This window comes from Coregonus clupeaformis, chromosome 26 (assembly GCF_020615455.1).
Source record: "Coregonus clupeaformis isolate EN_2021a chromosome 26, ASM2061545v1, whole genome shotgun sequence".
NCBI lineage: Eukaryota > Metazoa > Chordata > Actinopteri > Salmoniformes > Salmonidae > Coregonus > Coregonus clupeaformis.
The window spans coordinates 43,481,719-43,502,830 of NC_059217.1; the positions used below are offsets into that span (position 1 = coordinate 43,481,719).

The window sequence follows — 21,112 nt, forward strand, 5'->3', positions numbered from 1 at the left end:
TATTTTGTGAAGTGCACCAGTCCCTCCTGCAGCAAAGCACCCCCACAGCATGATGCTGCCACCCCGTGCTTCACGGTTGGAATGGTGTTCTTCGGCTTGCAAGCGTTCCCCTTTTTCCTCCAAACATAACGATGGTCATTATGGCCAAACAGTTCTATTTTTATTTCATCAGACAAGAGGACATTTCTCCAAAAAGTACGATCTTTGTCCCCATGTGCAGTTGCAAACCGTAGTCAGGCTTTTTTATGGCAGTTTTGGAGCAGTGGCTTCTTCCTTGCTGAGCGGCCTTTCAGGTAATGTCGATATAGGACTCGTTTTACTGTGGATATAGAAACCTTTTTACCTGTTTCCTCCAGCATCTTCACAAGGTCCTTTGCTGTTGTTCTGGAATTGATTTGCACTTTTCGCACCAAAGTATGTTCATCTCTAGGAGACAGAAGCGGTATGACGGCTGCGTGGTCCCATGGTGTTTATACTTGCGTACTATTGTTTGTACAGATGAACGTGGTACCTTCAGGCATTTGGAAATTGCTCCCAAGGATGAACCAGACTTGTGGAGGTCTACAAAAACATTTCTGAGGTCTTGGCTGATTTCTTTTGATTTTCTCATGATGTCAAGCAAAGAGGCACTGAGTTTGAAGGTAGGCCTTGAAATACATCCCCAGGTACACCTCCAATTGACTCAAATGATGTCAATTCGTCTATCAGAAGCTTCTAAAGCCATGGCATTTTCCAAGCTGTTTAAAGGCACAGTCAACTTAGTGTATATAAACTTCTGACCCATTGGAATTGTGATACAGTGAATTATAAGTGAAATAATCTGTCTGTAAACAATTGTTGGAAAAATGACTTGTGTCATGCACAAAGTAGATGTCCTAAACGACTTGCCAAAACTATAGTTTGTTAACAAGACATTCGTGGAGTGGTTGAAAAACGAGTTTTAATGACTCCAACCTAAGTGTATGTAAACTTCCGACTTCAACTGTAAGTATTCAGACCCTTTACTAAGTACTTTGTTGAAGCACCTTTGGCAGCAATTACAGCCTCAAGTCTTCTTGGGTATGATGCTACAAGCTTGGCACACCTGTATTTGGGGAGTTTTCCCCATTCTTCTCTGCAGATCCTCTCAAGCTCTGTCAGGTTGGATGGGGTGCGTCGCTGCACAGCTATTTTCAGGTCTCTCCAGAGATGTTCGATCGGGTTCAAGTCCGGGCTCTGGCTGGGCCACTCAAGGACATTCAGAGGCTCATCCCGAAGCCACTTGGCTTCGTGCTTAGGGTCGTTGTCCTGTTGGAAGGTGAACCTTTGCCCCAGTCTGAGGTCCTGAGCGCTCTGAAGCAGGTTTTCATCAAGGATCACTCTATACTTTGCTCCGTTCATCTTTCCCTCGATCCTGACTAGTCTCCCAGTCCCTGCCTTTGAAAAACATCCCCACAGCTTGATGCTGCCACCACCATGCTTCACCGTAGGGATGGTACCAGGTTTCCTCCAGATGTGACTCTTGGCATTCAGGCCAAAGAGTTCAATCTTGGTTTCATCAGACCAGAGAATCTTGTTTCTCATGGTCTGAGAGTCCTTTAGGTGCCTTTTGGCAAAACTTCAATCCTTTGTATGAAAACTTTGTATGTGTTTGTGTATATATATATATATATATATATATATATATATATACATACATATATATATACACACACACAGTGGGGAGAACAAGTATTTGATACACTGCCGATTTTGCAGGTTTTCCTACTTTCAAAGCATGTAGAGGTCTGTCATTTTTATCATAGGTACACTTCAACTGCGAGAGACGGAATCTAAAACAAAAATCCAGAAAATCACATTGTATGATTTTTAAGTAATTAATTTGCATTTTATTGCATGACATAAGTATTTGATCACCTACAGTGGGGAAAAAAAGTATTTAGTCAGCCACCAATTGTGCAAGTTCTCCCTCTTAAAAAGACGAGAGAGGCCTATAATTATCGTCATAGGTACCCGTCAACTATGACAGACAAAATGAGAAAAAAAAATCCTGAAAATCACATTGTAGGATTTTTTATGAATTTATTTGCAAATTATGGTGGAAAATAAGTATTTGGTCAATAACAAAAGTTTCTCAATACTTTGTTATATACCCTTTGTTGGCAATGACACAGGTCAAACGTTTTCTGTAAGTCTTCACAAGGTTTTCACACACTGTTGCTGGTATTTTGGCCCATTCCTCCATGCAGATCTCCTCTAGAGCAGTGATGTTTTGGGGCTGTCGCTGGCAACACAGACTTTCAACTCCCTCCAAAGATTTTCTATGGGGTTGAGATCTGGAGACTGGCTAGGCCACTCCAGGACCTTGAAATGCTTCTTACGAAGCCACTCCTTCGTTGCCCGGGCGGTGTGTTTGGGATCATTGTCATGCTGAAAGACCCAGCCACGTTTCATCTTCAATGCCCTTGCTGATGGAAGGAGGTTTTCACTCAAAATCTCACGATACATGGCCCCATTCATTCTTTCCTTTACACGGATCAGTCGTCCTGGTCCCTTTGCAGAAAAACAGCCCCAAAGCATGATGTTTCCACCCCCATGCTTCACAGTAGGTATGGTGTTCTTTGGATGCAACTCAGCATTCTTTGTCCTCCAAACACGACGAGTTGAGTTTTTACCAAAAAGTTCTATTTTGGTTTCATCTGACCATATGACATTCTCCCAATCCTCTTCTGGATCATCCAAATGCACTCTAGCAAACTTCAGACGGGCCTGGACATGTACTGGCTTAAGCAGGGGGACACGTCTGGCACTGCAGGATTTGAGTCCTTGGCGTAGTGTGTTACTGATGGTAGGCTTTGTTACTTTGGTCCCAGCTCTCTGCAGGTCATTCACTAGGTCCCCCCGTGTGGTTCTGGGATTTTTGCTCACCGTTCTTGTGATCATTTTGACCCCACGGGGTGAGATCTTGCGTGGAGCCCCAGATCGAGGGAGATTATCAGTGGTCTTGTATGTCTTCCATTTCCTAATAATTGCTCCCACAGTTGATTTCTTCAAACCAAGCTGCTTACCTATTGCAGATTCAGTCTTCCCAGCCTGGTGCAGGTCTACAATTTTGTTTCTGGTGTCCTTTGACAGCTCTTTGGTCTTGGCCATAGTGGAGTTTGGAGTGTGACTGTTTGAGGTTGTGGACAGGTGTCTTTTATACTGATAACAAGTTCAAACAGGTGCCATTAATACAGGTAACGAGTGGAGGACAGAGGAGCATCTGAAAGAAGAAGTTACAGGTCTGTGAGAGCCAGAAATCTTGCTTGTTTGTAGGTGACCAAATACTTATTTTCCACCATAATCTGCAAATAAATTCATTAAAAATCCTGCAATGTGATTTTCTGGATTTTTACAGGCCTCTCTCATCTGAAAATTACAGGCCTCTCTCATCTTTTTAAGTGGGAGAACTTGCACAATTGGTGGCTGACTAAATACTTTTCCCCCCACTGTACCAACCAGTAAGAATTCCGTCTCTCACATACCTGTTAGTTTTTAATTAAGAAGCCCTCCTGTTCTCCACTCATTACCTGCATTAACTGCACCTGTTTGAACTCGTTACCTGTATAAAAGACACCTGTCCACACACCCAATCAAACAGACTCCAACCTCTCCACAATGGCCAAGACCAGAGAGCTGTGTAAGGACATCAGGGATAAAATTGTAGACCTGCACAAGGCTGGGATGGGCTACAGGACAATAGGCAAGCAGCTTGGTGAGAAGGCAACAACTGTTGGCGCAATTATTAGAAAATGGAAGAAGTTCAAGATGACGGTCAATCACCCTCAGTCTGGGGCTCCATGCAAGATCTCACCTCGTGGGGCATCAATGATCATGAGGAAGGTGAGGGATCAGCCCAGAACTACACGGCAGGACCTGGTCAATGACCTGAAGAGAGCTGGGACCACAGTCTCAAAGAAAACCCTTAGTAACACACTACGCCGTCATGGATTAAAATCCTGCAGCGCACGCAAGGTCCCCCTGCTCAAGCCAGCGCATGTCCAGGCCCGTCTGAAGTTTGCCAATGACCATCTGGATGATGCAGAGGAGGAATGGGAGAAGGTCATGTGGTCTGATGAGACAAAAATAAAGCTTTTTGGTCTAAACTCAACTCGCCATGTTTGGAGGAAGAAGAAGGATGAGTACAACCCCTAGAACACCATCCTAACCGTGAAGCATGGAGGTGGAAACATCATTCTTTGGGGATGCTTTTCTGCAAAGGGGACAGGACGACTGCACCGTATTGAGGGGAGGATGGATGGGGCCATGTATCGCGAGATCTTGGCCAACAACCTCCTTCCCTCAGTAAGAGCATTGAAGATGGGTCGTGGCTGGGTCTTCCAGCATGACAACGACCAGAAACACACAGCCAGGGCAACTAAGGAGTGGCTCCGTAAGAAGCATCTCAAGGTCCTGGAGTGGCCTAGCCAGTCTCCAGACCTGAACCCAATAGAAAATCTTTGGAGGGAGCTGAAAGTCCGTATTGCCCAGCGACAGCCCCGAAACCTGAAGGATCTGGAGAAGGTCTGTATAGAGGAGTGGGCCAAAATCCCTGCTGCAGTGGGTGCAAACCTGGTCAAGACCTACAGGAAACGTATGATCTCTGTAATTGCAAACAAAGGTTTCTGTACTAAATATTACATTCTGCTTTTCTGATGTATCAAATACTTATGTCATGCAATAAAATGCAAATGAATTACTCAAAAATCATACAATATGATTTTCTGGATTTTTGTTTTAGATTACGTCTCTCGCAGTTGAAGTGTACCTATGATAAAAATGACAGACCTCTACATGCTTTGTAAGTAGGAAAACCTGCAAAATCGGCAGTGTATCAAATACTTGTTCTCCCCACTGATATATATATATATATATATATATATATATATATATATATATATATATATATATATATATATATATATATGCGAGAAAAAAAACATATGGGGGATTGGAAGTGATGCAGACAATTACATTGATGAAAGTTACAATCTATCTGCAATATTAAAGCTGATCTACCCAATATAAAAAAAATATATATAAAAAAAATTTAAAAACTCCAAGCGGGCTTTCATGTGCCTTTTACTGTGGAGTGGCTTCCGTCTGGCCACTCTACCATAAAGGCCTGATTGGTGGAGTGCTGCAGAGATGGTTGTCCTTCTGGAAGGTTCTCCCATCTCCACAGAGGCACACTGGAGCTCTATCATAGTGACCAATGGGTTCTTGGTCACCTCCCTGACCAAGGCCCTTCTCTCCCGATTGCTCAGTTTGGCCGGGCGGCCAGCTCTAGGAAGAGTCTTGGTGGTTCCAAACTTCTTCCATTTAAGAATGATGGAGGCCACTGTGTTCTTGGGGACCTTCAATGCTGCAGACATTTTTTGGTACCCTTCCAAAGATCTGTGCCTCGACACAATCCTGTCTAGGAGCTCTGCGGACAATTCCTTCGACCTCATGGCTTGGTTTTTCTAAAAACCTGTTTTTGCTTTGTCATTATGGGGTATTGTGTGTAGATTGATGAGGAAAACATTTATTTAATCCATTTTAGAATAAGGTTGTAACGTAACAAAATGTGGAAAAAGGGAAGGTGTCTGAATACTTTCTGAATGCATTGTAAGTGACAAGCTGAGAATGACAGTTGGCCGACTGCGGAGAGAAGGAGAGAGAGAAGGACGGAGTGAGAAAGAAGGACGGAGAGAGGAGGGAGAGAGAGAAGGAGAGAGAGAAGGAGAGAGAGGAGGGAGAGAAGGAGGGGAGAGAGAGAAGGAGAGAGAGAGAGGAGAGAGAGAGAAGGAGGGGGAGAGAGAAGGAGGGGGAGAGAGAGAGAGAAGGAGGGACAGAGAGAAGGAGGGAGAGAGAGAGAGAAAGAGGGAGAGAGAGAGAGAGAGAAGGAGGGAGAGAGAGAGGGAGGAGGGAGAGAGAGAGAGAGAAGGAGGGAGAGAGAGAGAAGGAGAGAGAGAGAAGGGAGAGAGAGGAGAGAGAAAAGGAGGGAGAGAGAGACGGAGAGAGAGAGAAGGAGGGAGGGAGAGAGAGAGAGAAGGAGGGAGAGAGAGGAGGGAGAGAGAGAGGGGAGAGATAGAGAGAAGGAGGGAGAGAGAGAGGGGAGAGATAGAGAGAAGGAGGGAGAGAGAGAGAAGGAGGGAGAGAGAGAGGAGGGAGAGAGAGAGAAGGAGAGAGGAGGGAGAGAGAAGGGAGAGAGAAAAGGAGGGAGAGAGAGACGGAGAGAGAGAGAAGGAAGGAGGGAGAGAGAGAGAAGGAGGGAGGGAGAGAGAAGGAGGGAGAGAGAGAGGAGGGGGAGAGAGAGGAGGGGGAGAGAGAGAGGAGGGAGAGAGAGAGAGGAGGGAGAGAGAGAGAGAGAGAGGAGGGAGAGAGAGAAGGGCGGATAGAGAGAGAGAGAAGGAGGGATAGAGAGAGAGAGAGAAGGAGGGAGAGAGAGAGAGAGAAGGAGGGAGAGAGAGAGAGAGAAGGAGGGAGAGAGAGAGAGAGAAGGAGGGAGAGAGAGAGAGAAGGAGGGAGAGAGAGAGAGAAGGAGGGAGAGAGAGAGAGAGAGAGAGGAGAAAGAGAGGAGGGAGAGAGAGAAGGAGGGAGAGAGAGAGGGGATAGAGAGACAATGAGAGAGAGGAGGGGGAGAGAGAGAAGGAGGGGGAGAGAGAGAGAGAGAAGGAGGGAGAGAGAGAGAAGGAGGGAGAGAGAGAGAGAGAAGGAGGGAGAGAAGGAGGGAGAGAGAGAGATAAGGAGGGAGAGAGAGAGAGAAGAGAGAGAGAGAGAGAGGAGGGAGAGAGAGAAGGAGGGGGAGAGAAAAGGAGGGAGAGAGAGAGAGAAGGAGGGAGAGAGAGAGGAGGGAGAGAGAGAGAGGAGGGATAGAGAGAGAGAGGAGGAGGGAGAGAGAGAGAAGGAGAGATGGCATTGTGAGGGCACGCAGAGCAGAATTGACTGACAGCATTGTCAGCGCCACAGATAAATGGGCTGACAGGACTGGTTGATTGACAGTGCCACAGATAAATGGGCTGACAGGACTGGTTGATTGTCAGCGCCACAGATAAATGGGCTGACAGGACTGGTTGATTGTCAGCGCCACAGACAAATGAGCTGACAGAACTGGTTGATTGTCAGCGCCACAGATAAATGGGCTGACAGGACTGGTTGATTGACAGCGCCACAGACAAATGGGCTGACAGGGCTGGTTGATTGTCAGCGCCACAGATAAATGGGCTTCCGTCTGGCCACTCTACCATAAAGGCCTGATTGGTGGAGTGCTGCAGAGATGGTTGTCCTTCTGGAAGGTTCTCCCATCTCCACAGAGAAACACTGGAGCTCTGTCAGAGTGACCAACGGGTTCTTGGTCACCTCCCTGACCAAGGCCCTTCTCTCCCGATTGCTCAGTTTGGCCGGGCGGCCAGCTCTAGGAAGAGTCTTGGTGGTTCCAAACTTCTTCCATTTAAGAATGATGGAGGCCACTGTGTTCTTTGGGACCTTCAATGCTGCAGAAATTTTTTGGTACCCTTCCAAAGATCTGTGCCTCGACACAATCCTGTCTAGGAGCTCTGCGGACAATTCCTTCGACCTCATGGCTTGGTTTTTCTTAAAACCTGTTTTTGCTTTGTCATTATGGGGTATTGTGTGTAGATTGATGAGGAAAACATTTATTTAATCCATTTTAGAATAAGGTTGTAACGTAACAAAATGTGGAAAAAGGGAAGGTGTCTGAATACTTTCTGAATGCATTGTAAGTGACAAGCTGAGAATGACAGTTGGCCGACTGCGGAGAGAAGGAGAGAGAGAAGGACGGAGTGAGAAAGAAGGACGGAGAGAGAGAGAAGGAGAGAGAGAAGGAGAGAGAGGAGGGAAAGAGAGGAGGGAGAGAGGAGGGGAGGGAGAGAGGAGGGGAGAGAGAGAAGGAGAGAGAGAGAGGAGGAGGGGGAGAGAGAAGGAGGGAGAGAGAAGGAGGGGGAGAGAGAAGGAGGGAGAGAGAGAGGAGGGACAGAGAGAAGGAGGGACAGAGAGAAGGAGGGCGAGAGAGAAGGAGGGAGAGAAAGAGAGAGAAGGAGGGAGAGAGAGAGAGAGAGAGAGAATGAGGGAGAGAGAGAGAATGAGGGAGAGAGAGAGAGAAGGAGGGAGAGAGAGAGAATGAGGGAGAGAGAGGAGGGGGAGAGAGAGAGAGAAGGAGGGAGAGAGAGAGAAGGAGAGAGAGAGAGAGAAGGAGAGAGAGAGAAGGGAGAGAGAAGGGAGAGAGAGGAGAGAGAAAAGGAGGGAGAGAGAGACGGAGAGAGAGAAGGAGGGAGGGAGAGAGAGAGAGAAGGAGGGAGAGAGAGAGAGAGAGAAGGAGGGAGAGAGAGAGAAGGGGAGAGATAGAGAGAAGGAGGGAGAGAGAGAGGAGGGAGAGAGAAGGGAGAGAGAAAAGGAGGGAGAGAGAGAGACGGAGAGAGAGAAGGAGGGAGGGAGAGAGAGAGAAGGAGGGAGAGAGAGAGAGGAGGGAGAGAGAGAGAGGAGGGAGAGAGAGAGGAGAGAGAGAGAGAGAGAGAGAGAGAGAGGAGAGAGAGAGAGAGAGAGAGAGAGGAGGGAGAGAGAGAGAGAGGAGGGATAGAGAGAGAGAGAGAGAGAGGAGGGAGAGAGAGAGAGAGAGAAGGAGGGAGAGAGAGAGAGAGAAGGAGGGAGAGAGAGAGAGAAGGAGGGAGAGAGAGAGAGAGAGAGAGAGGAGGGAGAGAGAGAGAGGAGAGAGAGAGAGAGAAGGAGGGAGAGAGAGAGAAGGAGGGAGAGAGAGAGAAGGAGAGAGAGAGGGGAGGGAGAGAGAGAGAAGGAGAGAGAGAGAGAGAGAGAGAAGGAGGGAGAGAGAGCGAGAGAGAGAGAGAAGGAGGGAGAGAGAGAGAGAGAAGGAGGGAGAGAGAGAGAGAGACAAGGAGAGAGAGGAGGGGGAGAGAGAGAAGGAGGGAGAGAGAGGAGAGAGAGAGAAGGAGGGGGAGAGAGATAGAGAGGAGGGAGAGAGAGAGAAGGAGGGGGAGAGAGAGAGAGAAGGAGGGGGAGAGAGAGAGAGATAAGGAGGGGGAGAGAGAGAGAGATAAGGAGGGGGAGAGAGAGAGAGAGAGGAGGGAGAGAGAGAGAAGGAGGGAGAGAGAGAGAAGGAGGGAGAGAGAGAGAGGAGGAGGGAGAGAGAGATAAGGAGGGAGAGAGAGAGAGAAGGAGGGAGAGAGAGAGAGAGAGAGAGGAGGGAGAGAGAGAGAGGAGAGAGAGAGAGAAGGAGAGAGAGAGAGGAGGGAGAGAGAGAGGAGAGAGAGAGAAGGAGGGAGAGAGAGAGAAGGAGGGAGAGAGAGAGGAGAGAGAGAGAGAGAGAGAGAGAGAGAGAGAGAGAGAGAGAGAGAGAGAGAGAGAGAGAGAGAGAGGAGGAGGGAGAGAGAGAGAGAGAGAAGGAGGGAGAGAGAGAGAAGGAGAGATGGCATTGTGAGGGCACGCAGAGCAGAATTGACTGACAGCATTGTCAGCGCCACAGATAAATGGGCTGACAGGACTGGTTGATTGACAGTGCCACAGATAAATGGGCTGACAGGACTGGTTGATTGTCAGCGCCACAGATAAATGGGCTGACAGGACTGGTTGATTGTCAGCGCCACAGATAAATGGGCTGACAGGACTGGTTGATTGACAGCGCCACAGACAAATGGGCTGACAGGGCTGGTTGATTGTCAGCGCCACAGATAAATGGGCTGACAGGACTGGTTGATTGACAGCGCCACAGACAAATGGGCTAACAGGACTGGGTGTGGTCACATGGAGTATATACTAGGAATACATACCGGAGTGGTCGTACGGGTTATGCCAATAAACTTAACAGCGATTAGTACAGGTTTCTGGAGTGGGGTAAGGGGTAAGGGGTAAGGGGAGAATTGGGTCAGAGAGGGAAACCTTCATTGGAGAACATTACATCGTGTGAGAGGAGTTAAAGGCTAAAGGTAAAACCACCGGAAGACAGAGAGGGAGGTCTATGATGACCTCAGTCATAGAGGGTAAGGTCACATTTTGTCCTCCCTGAGACCCCTGGGTCGTGTTCATTAGGGTATGCGACAGAAAACGCTTTAAAACATTTTGCAACAAAAATGAAGTCCAGGAAGTCCCTCCAATTTTCAGTCTGTTTTCTTCCATTTGATGCTTAATGAACACGTCCCTGGTGCCTTACCATTGACTTCCTGATGTGTGTCAGTCTGCTCTTGGCCTTGTTCTCAGCAAACTCCAGACTGTTGATGTCCTTCAGTCTGGCCCTGTACTTATTCATCTGTTCTCCGATGATCAGCTCCACACACCTAGAGGAGGACAGGCAGAATGAGTCAGCTCCTCACACCTAGAGGAGGACAGGCAGAATGAGTCAGCTCCTCACACCTAGAGGAGGACAGACAGAATGAGTCAGCTCCTCACACCTAGAGGAGGACAGGCAGAATGAGTCAGCTCCTCACACCTAGAGGAGGACAGGCAGAATGAGTCAGCTCCTCACACCTAGAGGAGGACAGGCAGAATGAGTCAGCTCCTCACACCTAGAGGAGGACAGGCAGAATGAGTCAGCTCCACACACCTAGAGGAGGACAGGCAGAATGAGTCAGCTCCTCACACCTAGAGGAGGACAGGCAGAATGAGTCAGCTCCACACACCTAGAGGAGGACAGGCAGAATGAGTCAGCTCCACATACCTAGAGGAGGACAGGCAGAATGAGTCAGCTCCTCACACCTAGAGGAGGACAGGCAGAATGAGTCAGCTCCTCACACCTAGAGGAGGACAGGCAGAATGAGTCAGCTCCACACACCTAGAGGAGGACAGGCAGAATGAGTCAGCTCTACACACCTAGAGGAGGTCAGGCAGAATGAGTCAGCTCCTCACACCTAGAGGAGGACAGGCAGAATGAGTCAGCTCCACACACCTAGAGGAGGACAGGCAGAATGAGTCAGCTCCACACACCTAGAGGAGGACAGGCAGAATGAGTCAGCTCCACACACCTAGAGGAGGACAGGCAGAATGAGTCAGCTCCACACACCTAGAGGAGGACAGGCAGAATGAGTCAGCTCCACACACCTAGAGGAGGACAGGCAGAATGAGTCAGCTCCTCACACCTAGAGGAGGACAGACAGAATGAGTCAGCTCCTCACACCTAGAGGAGGACAGGCAGAATGAGTCAGCTCCTCACACCTAGAGGAGGACAGGCAGAATGAGTCAGCTCCTCACACCTAGAGGAGGACAGGCAGAATGAGTCAGCTCCTCACACCTAGAGGAGGACAGGCAGAATGAGTCAGCTCCACACACCTAGAGGAGGACAGGCAGAATGAGTCAGCTCCTCACACCTAGAGGAGGACAGGCAGAATGAGTCAGCTCCACACACCTAGAGGAGGACAGGCAGAATGAGTCAGCTCCACATACCTAGAGGAGGACAGGCAGAATGAGTCAGCTCCTCACACCTAGAGGAGGACAGGCAGAATGAGTCAGCTCCTCACACCTAGAGGAGGACAGGCAGAATGAGTCAGCTCCACACACCTAGAGGAGGACAGGCAGAATGAGTCAGCTCTACACACCTAGAGGAGGACAGGCAGAATGAGTCAGCTCCTCACACCTAGAGGAGGACAGGCAGAATGAGTCAGCTCCACACACCTAGAGGAGGACAGGCAGAATGAGTCAGCTCCACACACCTAGAGGAGGACAGGCAGAATGAGTCAGCTCCACACACCTAGAGGAGGACAGGCAGAATGAGTCAGCTCCACACACCTAGAGGAGGACAGGCAGAATGAGTCAGCTCCACACACCTAGAGGAGGACAGGCAGAATGAGTCAGCTCCACATACCTAGAGGAGGACAGGCAGAATGAGTCAGCTCCTCACACCTAGAGGAGGACAGGCAGAATGAGTCAGCTCCACACACCTAGAGGAGGACAGGCAGAATGAGTCAGCTCCACACACCTAGAGGAGGACAGGCAGAATGAGTCAGCTCCTCACACCTAGAGGAGGACAGGCAGAATGAGTCAGCTCCTCACACCTAGAGGACAGGCAGAATGAGTCAGCTCCTCACACCTAGAGGAGGACAGGCAGAATGAGTCAGCTCCTCACACCTAGAGGAGGACAGGCAGAATGAGTCAGCTCCACACACCTAGAGGAGGACAGGCAGAATGAGTCAGCTCCACACACCTAGAGGAGGACAGGCAGAATGAGTCAGCTCCTCACACCTAGAGGAGGACAGGCAGAATGAGTCAGCTCCTCACACCTAGAGGAGGACAGGCAGAATGAGTCAGCTCCTCACACCTAGAGGAGGACAGGCAGAATGAGTCAGCTCCTCATACCTAGAGGAGGACAGGCAGAATGAGCAACCAGTGAATAAGGTAAACTTCTCCTGTTGCTCAATCTATACTTTAGAAATGATTATTGATATTGTTATTTTAGGAACTGATTGCAGTCTGAAGGATCTGCAACATAAAAACACTAATTCATCTGACAAATTAAAGCTATTGAGGTATGTCAGTTGTCATTTCCATTGTATACACAGTTGCAGCTATCGGGTTGTCAAGAGGAGCCAGGCCGAGGCCCAGTTCTCTGTGACATTTTAGAGACACACTTGCATACTGTACGCCCACGCGCTCATGAAGAAGTTTCACTTTCACACAGAGCACAAAGAAGAATCAACATTGAGGGGGAATTGATATGGATTAAAAAAAAAAAAAATGCATTTGGGACTGGAATTTATTGAAATAATAATTAAAGGTTAAATATGTTAAACGTTGAAGGGTGAAAGCATTGGGAAATGTACCAGGGGAGATAGTAAAGGATGATTGAAGAAAAGCAGTAAAATGGTTAACAGTGTTATAATGTTATTTGCTTTAAGGTAAGGTGGATATAGATTATGTTTGTTAAGCTTCGAGGAACAAGGCCTTAGGGCCTGTAGGAGGTTGATCATGAAAGGTCACAATGTTTGAATGTTGTAATGATGACATTTTTAACTTGTTGGATGTCTAAGAGGTAATGGGAGTAATAAGTTAGGTTAGAGTGGGATTATAATGGAGGCAAGTAGGAAATGTTAATGTTTAAAAATGTATGTTTTAAAAGTTAAATGATAATGGAGTGTACCAAAAGGTGCTAGCTTGCATTGGAAATTCCCTGGTCAGAGTGGCAAGGAAGAGGCATCCTGTCAAGGCGGGCATCTGTGAAAGCGAACGTCCTGCCAAGGCGAGGGGCTGCATTGGGTGTTAACCACTGAATGCTGCATCGGAGCAGGAGTTAGCAGAAAGAAAAATGGAGGGTATAAAAGAACCATGATTTTTGGGAGAGGGGTACTCTCTTTGAGCTTGCTAGGATAACCTGTTGACTGCTGGAAGAAGATTTTTGCTGTAGCTTTTTAGCTGAAAATATCTACATATTTTTTTTATTATACTTATATTACATGTTTTATTATACTCAGTTAAAGTAAAATTCTAGGAGGAATCCATAAGAATACCTTGTTGATAGAAACGTGTTAAAGTACAGTGGGGAAAAAAAGTATTTAGTCAGCCACCAATTGTGCAAGTTCTCCCACTTAAAAAGATGAGAGAGGCCTGTAATTTTTATCATAGGTACACGTAAACTATGACAGACAAATTGAGGAAAAAAAATCCAGAAAATCACATTGTAGGATTTTTTATGAATTTATTTGCAAATTATGGTGGAAAATAAGTATTTGGTCACCTATAAACAAAGCAAGATTTCTGGCTCTCACAGACCTGTAACTTCTTCTTTAAGAGGCTCCTCTGTCCTCCACTCGTTACCTGTATTAATGGCACCTGTTTGAACTTGTTATCAGTATAAAAGACACCTGTCCACAACCTCAAACAGTCACACTCCAAAATCCACTATGGCCAAGACCAAAGAGCTGTCAAAGGACACCAGAAACAAAATTGTAGACCTGCACCAGGCTGGGAAGACTGAATCTGCAATAGGTAAGCAGCTTGGTTTGAAGAAATCAACTGTGGGAGCAATTATTAGGAAATGGAAGACATACAAGACCACTGATAATCTCCCTCGATCTGGGGCTCCACGCAAGATCTCACCCCATGGGGTCAAAATGATCACAAGAACGGTGAGCAAAAATCCCAGAACCACACGGGGGGACCTAGTGAATGACCTGCAGAGAGCTGGGACCAAAGTAACAAAGCCTACCATCAGTAACACACTGCGACGCCAGGGACTCAAATCCTGCAGTGCCAGACGTGTCCCCATGCTTAAGCCAGTACATGTCCAGGCCCGTCTGAAGTTTGCTAGAGTGCATTTGGATGATCCAGAAGAGGATTGGGAGAATGTCATATGGTCAGATGAAACCAAAATAGAACTTTTTGGTAAAAACTCAACTCGTCGTGTTTGGAGGACAAAGAATGCTGAGTTGCATCCAAAGAACACCATACCTACTGTGAAGCATGGGGGTGGAAACATCATGCTTTGGGCCTGTTTTTCTGCAAAGGGACCAGGACGACTGATCCGTGTAAAGGAAAGAATGAATGGGGCCATGTATCGTGAGATTTTGAGTGAAAACCTCCTTCCATCAGCAACGGCATTGAAGATGAAACGTGGCTGGGTCTTTCAGCATGACAATGATACCAAACACACCGCCTGGGCAACGAAGGAGTGGCTTCGTAAGAAGCATTTCAAGGTCCTGGAGTGGCCTAGCCAGTCTCCAGATCTCAACCCCATAGAAAATCTTTGGAGGGAGTTGAAAGTCAGAGTTGCCCAGCGACAGCCCCAAAACATCACTGCTCTAGAGGAGATCTGCATGGAGGAATGGGCCAAAATACCAGCAACAGTGTGTGAAAACCTTGTGAAGACTTACAGAAAACATTTGACCTGTGTCATTGCCAACAAAGGGTATATAACAAAGTATTGAGAAACTTATGTTATTGACCAAATACTTATTTTCCACCATAATTTGCAAATAAATTCATAAAAAATCCTACAATGTGATTTTCTGGCAAAAAAATTCTCATTTTGTCTGTCATAGTTGACGTGTACCTATGGTGAAGATTACAGGCCTCTCTCATCTTTTTAAGTGGGAGAACTTGCACAATTGGTGGCTGACTAAATACTTTTTTTCCCCACTGTAGTTGTTAAGAGTTTTTAGACAGATCATCCTGAGGGGGGAGCCAAAACACTGTTGATAGAGTTGTAGATGTTGTAAGAGACCGTTTTTCTTGTTATTAAATATGTAAAATAAAATTGTAATTGACAAAAAATAATTTTATTGGCATAGTAATAAAGGTTTAGTTAATGGCGTTGAAGGTGTCTATCAATTCAGTGTACTGTTGATGTTTGCTTATCATCGATTGGAGATATTGATTTGTGATTGATCTGGGATTTCTTATGACTGTTTCTGGAATAATAATTTTAAAAAACCCTGCTTTATTGTTCTGAAACCCTGTGTCATCAAAGAGTCATACATGCATGACGTTTTACTGTAGGTTTCTGAAATAGACTTGATTAATTTAGGATTTTTTTCAGCATCTGGTTAATTAGTCTATTGGGGCCCCGAGTGGTTGGTATAAAGGAACCTACACCTGAGACCCAGCTATAGGTACTGAGTGGTAGGAGTCGTCGGAGGGGAGATTCTGGGCTAAGCTAACCCGGGAGGAGTCGTCGGAGGGGAGATTCTGGGCTAAGCTAACCCGGGAGGAGTCGTCGGAGGGGAGATTCTGGGCTAAGCTAACCCGGGAGGAGTCGTCGGAGGGGAGATTCTGGGCTAAGCTAACCCGGGAGGAGTCGTCGGAGGGGAGATTCTGGGCTAAGCTAACCCGGGAGGAGAAGGGAAAGGGGGATATCTAGTCACTAGTACAACTGAATGCATTCAACTGAAATGTGTCTTCCGCATTTAACCCAACCCCTCTGAATCAGAGAGGTGTGGGGGGGCTGCCTTAATCAACATCCACGTCATCGGCGCCCGGGGAACAGTGGGTTAACTGCCTTGCTCAGTGGCAGAACGACAGATCCAGCAACCTTTCGGTTACTGGCCCAACACTCCTACCCGCCAGGCTACCTCTCATAGTGTTCTAAGGTTGAAGCTCTGGCCTGGACGATCCTGAAGGTGAAGGATCATAGGCACTTGACTTCGGGGATAACCCACTCTACTGTAAGGCCCTTACTGTTGAGTTTGAGGGACAGTCCCTAGCTGTAGACTAGCTCAGTGGTAAGGCAGAGTGGCATCTATCAGATCTGAAGGGATTAGGGGCAAGAAATAACGGAACTGCCATTGGGTAGACAGGGCCTAGGTGAGTCGTTAATCCTGCAGGGTTGGTATTTTAGCTTTGACAGGGTGATGGTGGGTGTTTGTGATGCGTCTTAATTATGGTCCTGGAATTCTGCAATGTGCACACAGCCTTCCAGAACCAGGACTGATGAGCCCTGTGTGAGAAGCACATGATGAGTGAGTCTTACGCGGTGGTCTTGCCGATGTCCTGGACACTCCGCAGGGGGTCTATGGTGTCGGGGCAGCGGAGGATGCAGGGGGCAAACACGATGGCCAGGGCATTGGTCGACATACGGTTGGTGTCCTCCTGTAGGGCGATCCTGGAAGACCACACATACACACACGTCAGAGGGGGTCGCAAAAAACTATAGAAGACGGGCAAATAGTTTCTTCAATGTCAAAACTGGTATGCAGTGGATGACAACTTCCCAATCCTCCACCCTTGTCCCATGCTCCCCGTCATGGACGTAGAAGCATTGGTGTATCATTCACTGGAGGGAGTTTCTGATTGACACTTTGGGAGAAGGGTGGAGAATTGGGACGCATCCAGTGAGTCGACATCCTGTTTCCTGTGGGATCACATGACCCCTCACCTGACCAGGTGGAAGATGAGGCGCTCCAGGGTGCTCAGGTGGGTTCTGCTGAGCAGGTCAATCACAGAGTACACCCCACAGATCACCTCCTTCTTGTCTGGCTGGCCTGCATGGGGGACACACCACCATAGAAATACAATTACTTCCTGCTTTTACTTCCTGCTTCACTCCTATGGGGACACTCAATATGGCCACTGGTCCAACCATCACAGCAAGTATATCTACAGCGCCTTGCAAAAGTATTCATCCCCCTTGGCGTTTTTCCTATTTTGTTGCATTACAACCTGTAATTTAAATGGGGTTTTATTTGGATTTCATGTAATGGACATACACAAAATAGTCCAAATTGGTGAAGTGAAATAAAATTAATTACTTTAAAAAAAAAAAAATACGGAAAAGTGGTGTGTGCATATGTATTCACCCCCTTTGCTATGAAGCCCCTAAATAAGATCTGGTGCAACCAATTACCTTCAGAAGTCACATAATTAGTGAAATAAAGTCCACCTGTGTGCAATCTAAGTGTCACATGATCTGTCACATGATCTCTGTATATATACACCTGTTCTGAAAGGCCCCAGAGTCTGCAAAACCACTAAGCAAGGGGCACCACCAAGCATGCGGCACCATGAAGACCAAGGAGCCCTCCAAACAGGTCAGGGACAAAGTTGTGGAGAAGTACAGATCAGGGTTGGGTTCTAAAAACATATCTGAAACTTTGAACATCCCACGGAGCACTATTAAATCCATTATAAAAAATGTTAAAGAATAGGGCACCACAACAAACCTGTCAAGAGAGGGCCGCCCACCAAAACTCACGGACCAGGCAAGGAGGGCATTAATCAGAGAGGCAACAAAGAGACCAAAGATAACCCTGAAGGAGCTGCAAAGCTCCACAGCGGAGATTGGAGTATCTGTCCATAGGACCACTTTAAGCCATACACTCCACAGAGCTGGGCTTTACGGAAGAGTGGCCAGAAAAAAGCCATTGCTTAAAGAAAAAAATAAGCAAACAGGTTTGATGTTCGCCAAAAGGCATGTGGGAGACTCCCCAAACATATGGAAGAAGGTACTCTGGTCAGATGAGACTAAAATTGAGCTTTTTGGCCATCAAGGAAAACGTTATGTCTGGCGCAAAAATCAGAGTGGCTAGATGTGCCAAGTTTATAGAGACATACCCCAAGAAACTTGCAGCTGTAATTGCTGCAAAAGGTGGCGCTACAAAGTATTGACTTTGGGGGGGTGAATAGTTATGCACGCTCAAGTTCTGTTTTTTGGTCTTATTTCTTGATTGTTTCACAATAGGAAAATTGCCAAGGGGGGTGAATACTTTTGCAAGCCACTATATATATATATATATATATATACAGTGGGGAAAAAAAGTATTTAGTCAGCCACCAATTGTGCAAGTTCTCCCACTTAAAAAGACGAGAGAGGCCTGTAATTTTCATCATAGGTACACGTCAACTATGACAGACAAATGGAGGAAAAAAAATCCGGAAAATCACATTGTAGGATTTTTAATGAATTTATTTGCAAATTATGGTGGAAAATAAGTATTTGGTCACCTACAAACAAGCAAGATTTCTTGCTCTCACAGACCTGTAACTTCTTCTTTAAGAGGCTCCTCTGTCCTCCACTCGTTACCTGTATTAATGGCACCTGTTTGAACTTGTTATCAGTATAAAAGACACCTGTCCACAAACTCAAACAGTCACACTCCATACTCCACTATGGCCAAGACCAAAGAGCTGTCAAAGGACACCAGAAACAAAATTGTAGACCTGCACCAGGCTGGGAAGACTGAATCTGCAATAGGTAAGCAGCTTGGTTTGAAGAAATCAACTGTGGGAGCAATTATTAGGAAATGGAAGACGTACAAGACCACTGATAATCTCCCTTGATCTGGGGCTCCACGCAAGATCTCACCCCGTGGGGTCAAAATGATCACAAGAACGGTGAGGAAAAAATCCCAGAACCACACGGGGGGACCTAGTGAATGACCTGCAGAGAGCTGGGACCAAAGTAACAAAGCCTACCATCAGTAACACAGTACGCCGCCAGGGACTCAAATCCTGTGTCCCCCTGCTGAAGCCAGTACATGTCCAGGCCCGTCTGAAGTTTGCTAGAGTGCATTTGGATGATCCAGAAGAGGATTGGGAGAATGTCTTATGGTCAGATGAAACCAAAATATAACTTTTTGGTAAAAACTCAACTCGTCGTGTTTGGAGGACAAAGAATGCTGAGTTGCATCCAAAGAACACCATACCTACTATGAAGCATGGGGGTGGAAACATCATGCTTTGGGGCTGTTTTTCTGCAAAGGGACCAGGACGACTGATCCGTGTAAAGGAAAGAATGAATGGGGCCATGTATCGTGAGATTTTGAGTGAAAACCTCCTTCCATCAGCAAGGGCATTGCAGATGAAACGTGGCTGGGTCTTTCAGCATGACAATGATCCCAAACACACCGCCCGGGCAACGAAGTAGTGGCTTCGTAAGATGCATTCAAGGTCCTGGAGTGGCCTAGCCAGTCTCCAGATCTCAACCCCATAGAAAATCTTTGGAGGGGAGTTGAAAGTCCGTGTTGCCCAGTGACAGCCCCAAAACATCATTGCTCTAGAGGAGATCTGCATGGAGGAATGGGCCAAAATACCAGCAACAGTGTGTGAAAACCTTGTGAAGACTTACAGAAAACGTTTGACCTGTGTCATTGCCAACAAAGGGTATATAACAAAGTATTGAGAAACTTTTGTTATTGACCAAATACTTATTTTCCACCATAATTTGCGAATAAATTCATAAAAAATCCTACAATGTGATTTTCTGGATTTTTTTTCCTGATTTTGTCTGTCATAGTTGACATGTACCTATGGTGAAAATTACAGGCCTCTCTCATCTTTTTAAGTGGGAGAACTTGCACAATTGGTGGCTGACTAAATACTTTTTTCCCCCACTGTATATATATATATAGGAGAGAGAGAGAGAGAGAGAGAGAGAGAGAAGAGAGAGAGAGAGAGAGAGAGAGAGAGAGAGAGAGAGAGAGAGAGAGAGAGAGAGAGAGAGAGAGAGAGAGAGAGAGAGAGAGAGAGAGAGAGAGAGAGAGAGAGAGAGAGAGAGAGAGAGAGAGAGAGAGATTTATACAGTGCATTCAGAAAGTATTATTTAAAAAATAAATGTGCATAAAAAAAAAAAACTGTTTTCGCTTTGTCATTATGGGGTATTGTGTGTAGATTGATGACGAAATGTTTTTAACAAAATGTATCCATGTTAGAATAAGGCTGTAACGTAACAAAATGTGGAAAAACTCAACGGGTCTGAATAGTTTCCGAATGCACTGTATATATACAGTTGAAGTCGGACGTTTACATACACCTTAGCCAAATACTTTTCACAATTCCTGACATTTAATCCTAGTAAAAAATTCCCTGTCTTAGTTCAGTTAGGATCACCAATTCATTTTAAGAATGTGAAATGTCAGAATAATAGTAGAGAATAATTTATTTCAGCTTTTATTTATTTCATCACATTCCCAGTGGGACAGAAGTTTATATACACTCAATTAGTATTTGGTAGCATTGCCTTTAAATTGTTTAACTTGGATCAAACGTTTCGGGTAGCCTTCCACAAGCTTCCCACAATAAGTTGGGTGAATTTTGGCCCATTCCTCCTGACAGAGATGGTGTAACTGAGTCAGGTTTGTAGGCCTCCTTGCTCGCACACGCTTTTTCAGTTCTGCCCACAAATGTCCTATAGGATTGAGGTCAGCGCTTTGTGATGGCCACTCCAATACCTTGACTTTGTTGTCCTTAAGCCATTTTGCCACAACTTTGGAAGTATGCTTGGGGTCTTTGTCCATTTGGAAGACCCATTTGTGACCAAGCTTTAACTTACTGATGTCTTGAGATGACGCTTCAATATATACACAATGCCAAGAGTGTGCAAAGCTGTCATCAAGGCAAAGGGTGGCTACTTTGAAGAATCTCAAATATAAAATATATTTAGATTTGTTTAACACTTTTTTGGTTACTGCATGATTCCATATCTGTTATTTCATAGTTTTGATGTCTTCACTATTATTCTACAATGTAGAAAATAGTAAAAATAAAGAAAAACCCTTGAATGAGTAGGTGTGTCCAAACCTTTGACTAATATATACACTAACATTCAAAAGTTTGGGGTCACATCGAAATGTCCTTGTTTTCAATGAAAACATACATGAAATGAGTTTGAATAGGAAATATAGCAAAGTGCATAGGAAATGTAGTCATTGACAAGGTTAGA

General features: G+C 46.1%; 1 protein-coding gene across 1 annotated transcript in view; it reads right to left on the reverse strand.

The window, feature by feature from the left end:
* LOC121540804 (unconventional myosin-IXAa) overlaps positions 1-21,112 on the reverse strand; it is a 228,503-nt gene that overhangs the window by 11,339 nt on the left and 196,052 nt on the right. Inside the window, exons 37-39 of the mRNA XM_041849910.2 lie at positions 16,832-16,937; positions 16,427-16,558; positions 10,187-10,310 (exon numbers count right to left, since the gene is read on the reverse strand). Coding sequence (XP_041705844.2) covers positions 10,187-10,310; positions 16,427-16,558; positions 16,832-16,937 — 362 coding nt within the window. The remainder of the gene's footprint in view (positions 1-10,186; positions 10,311-16,426; positions 16,559-16,831; positions 16,938-21,112) is intronic.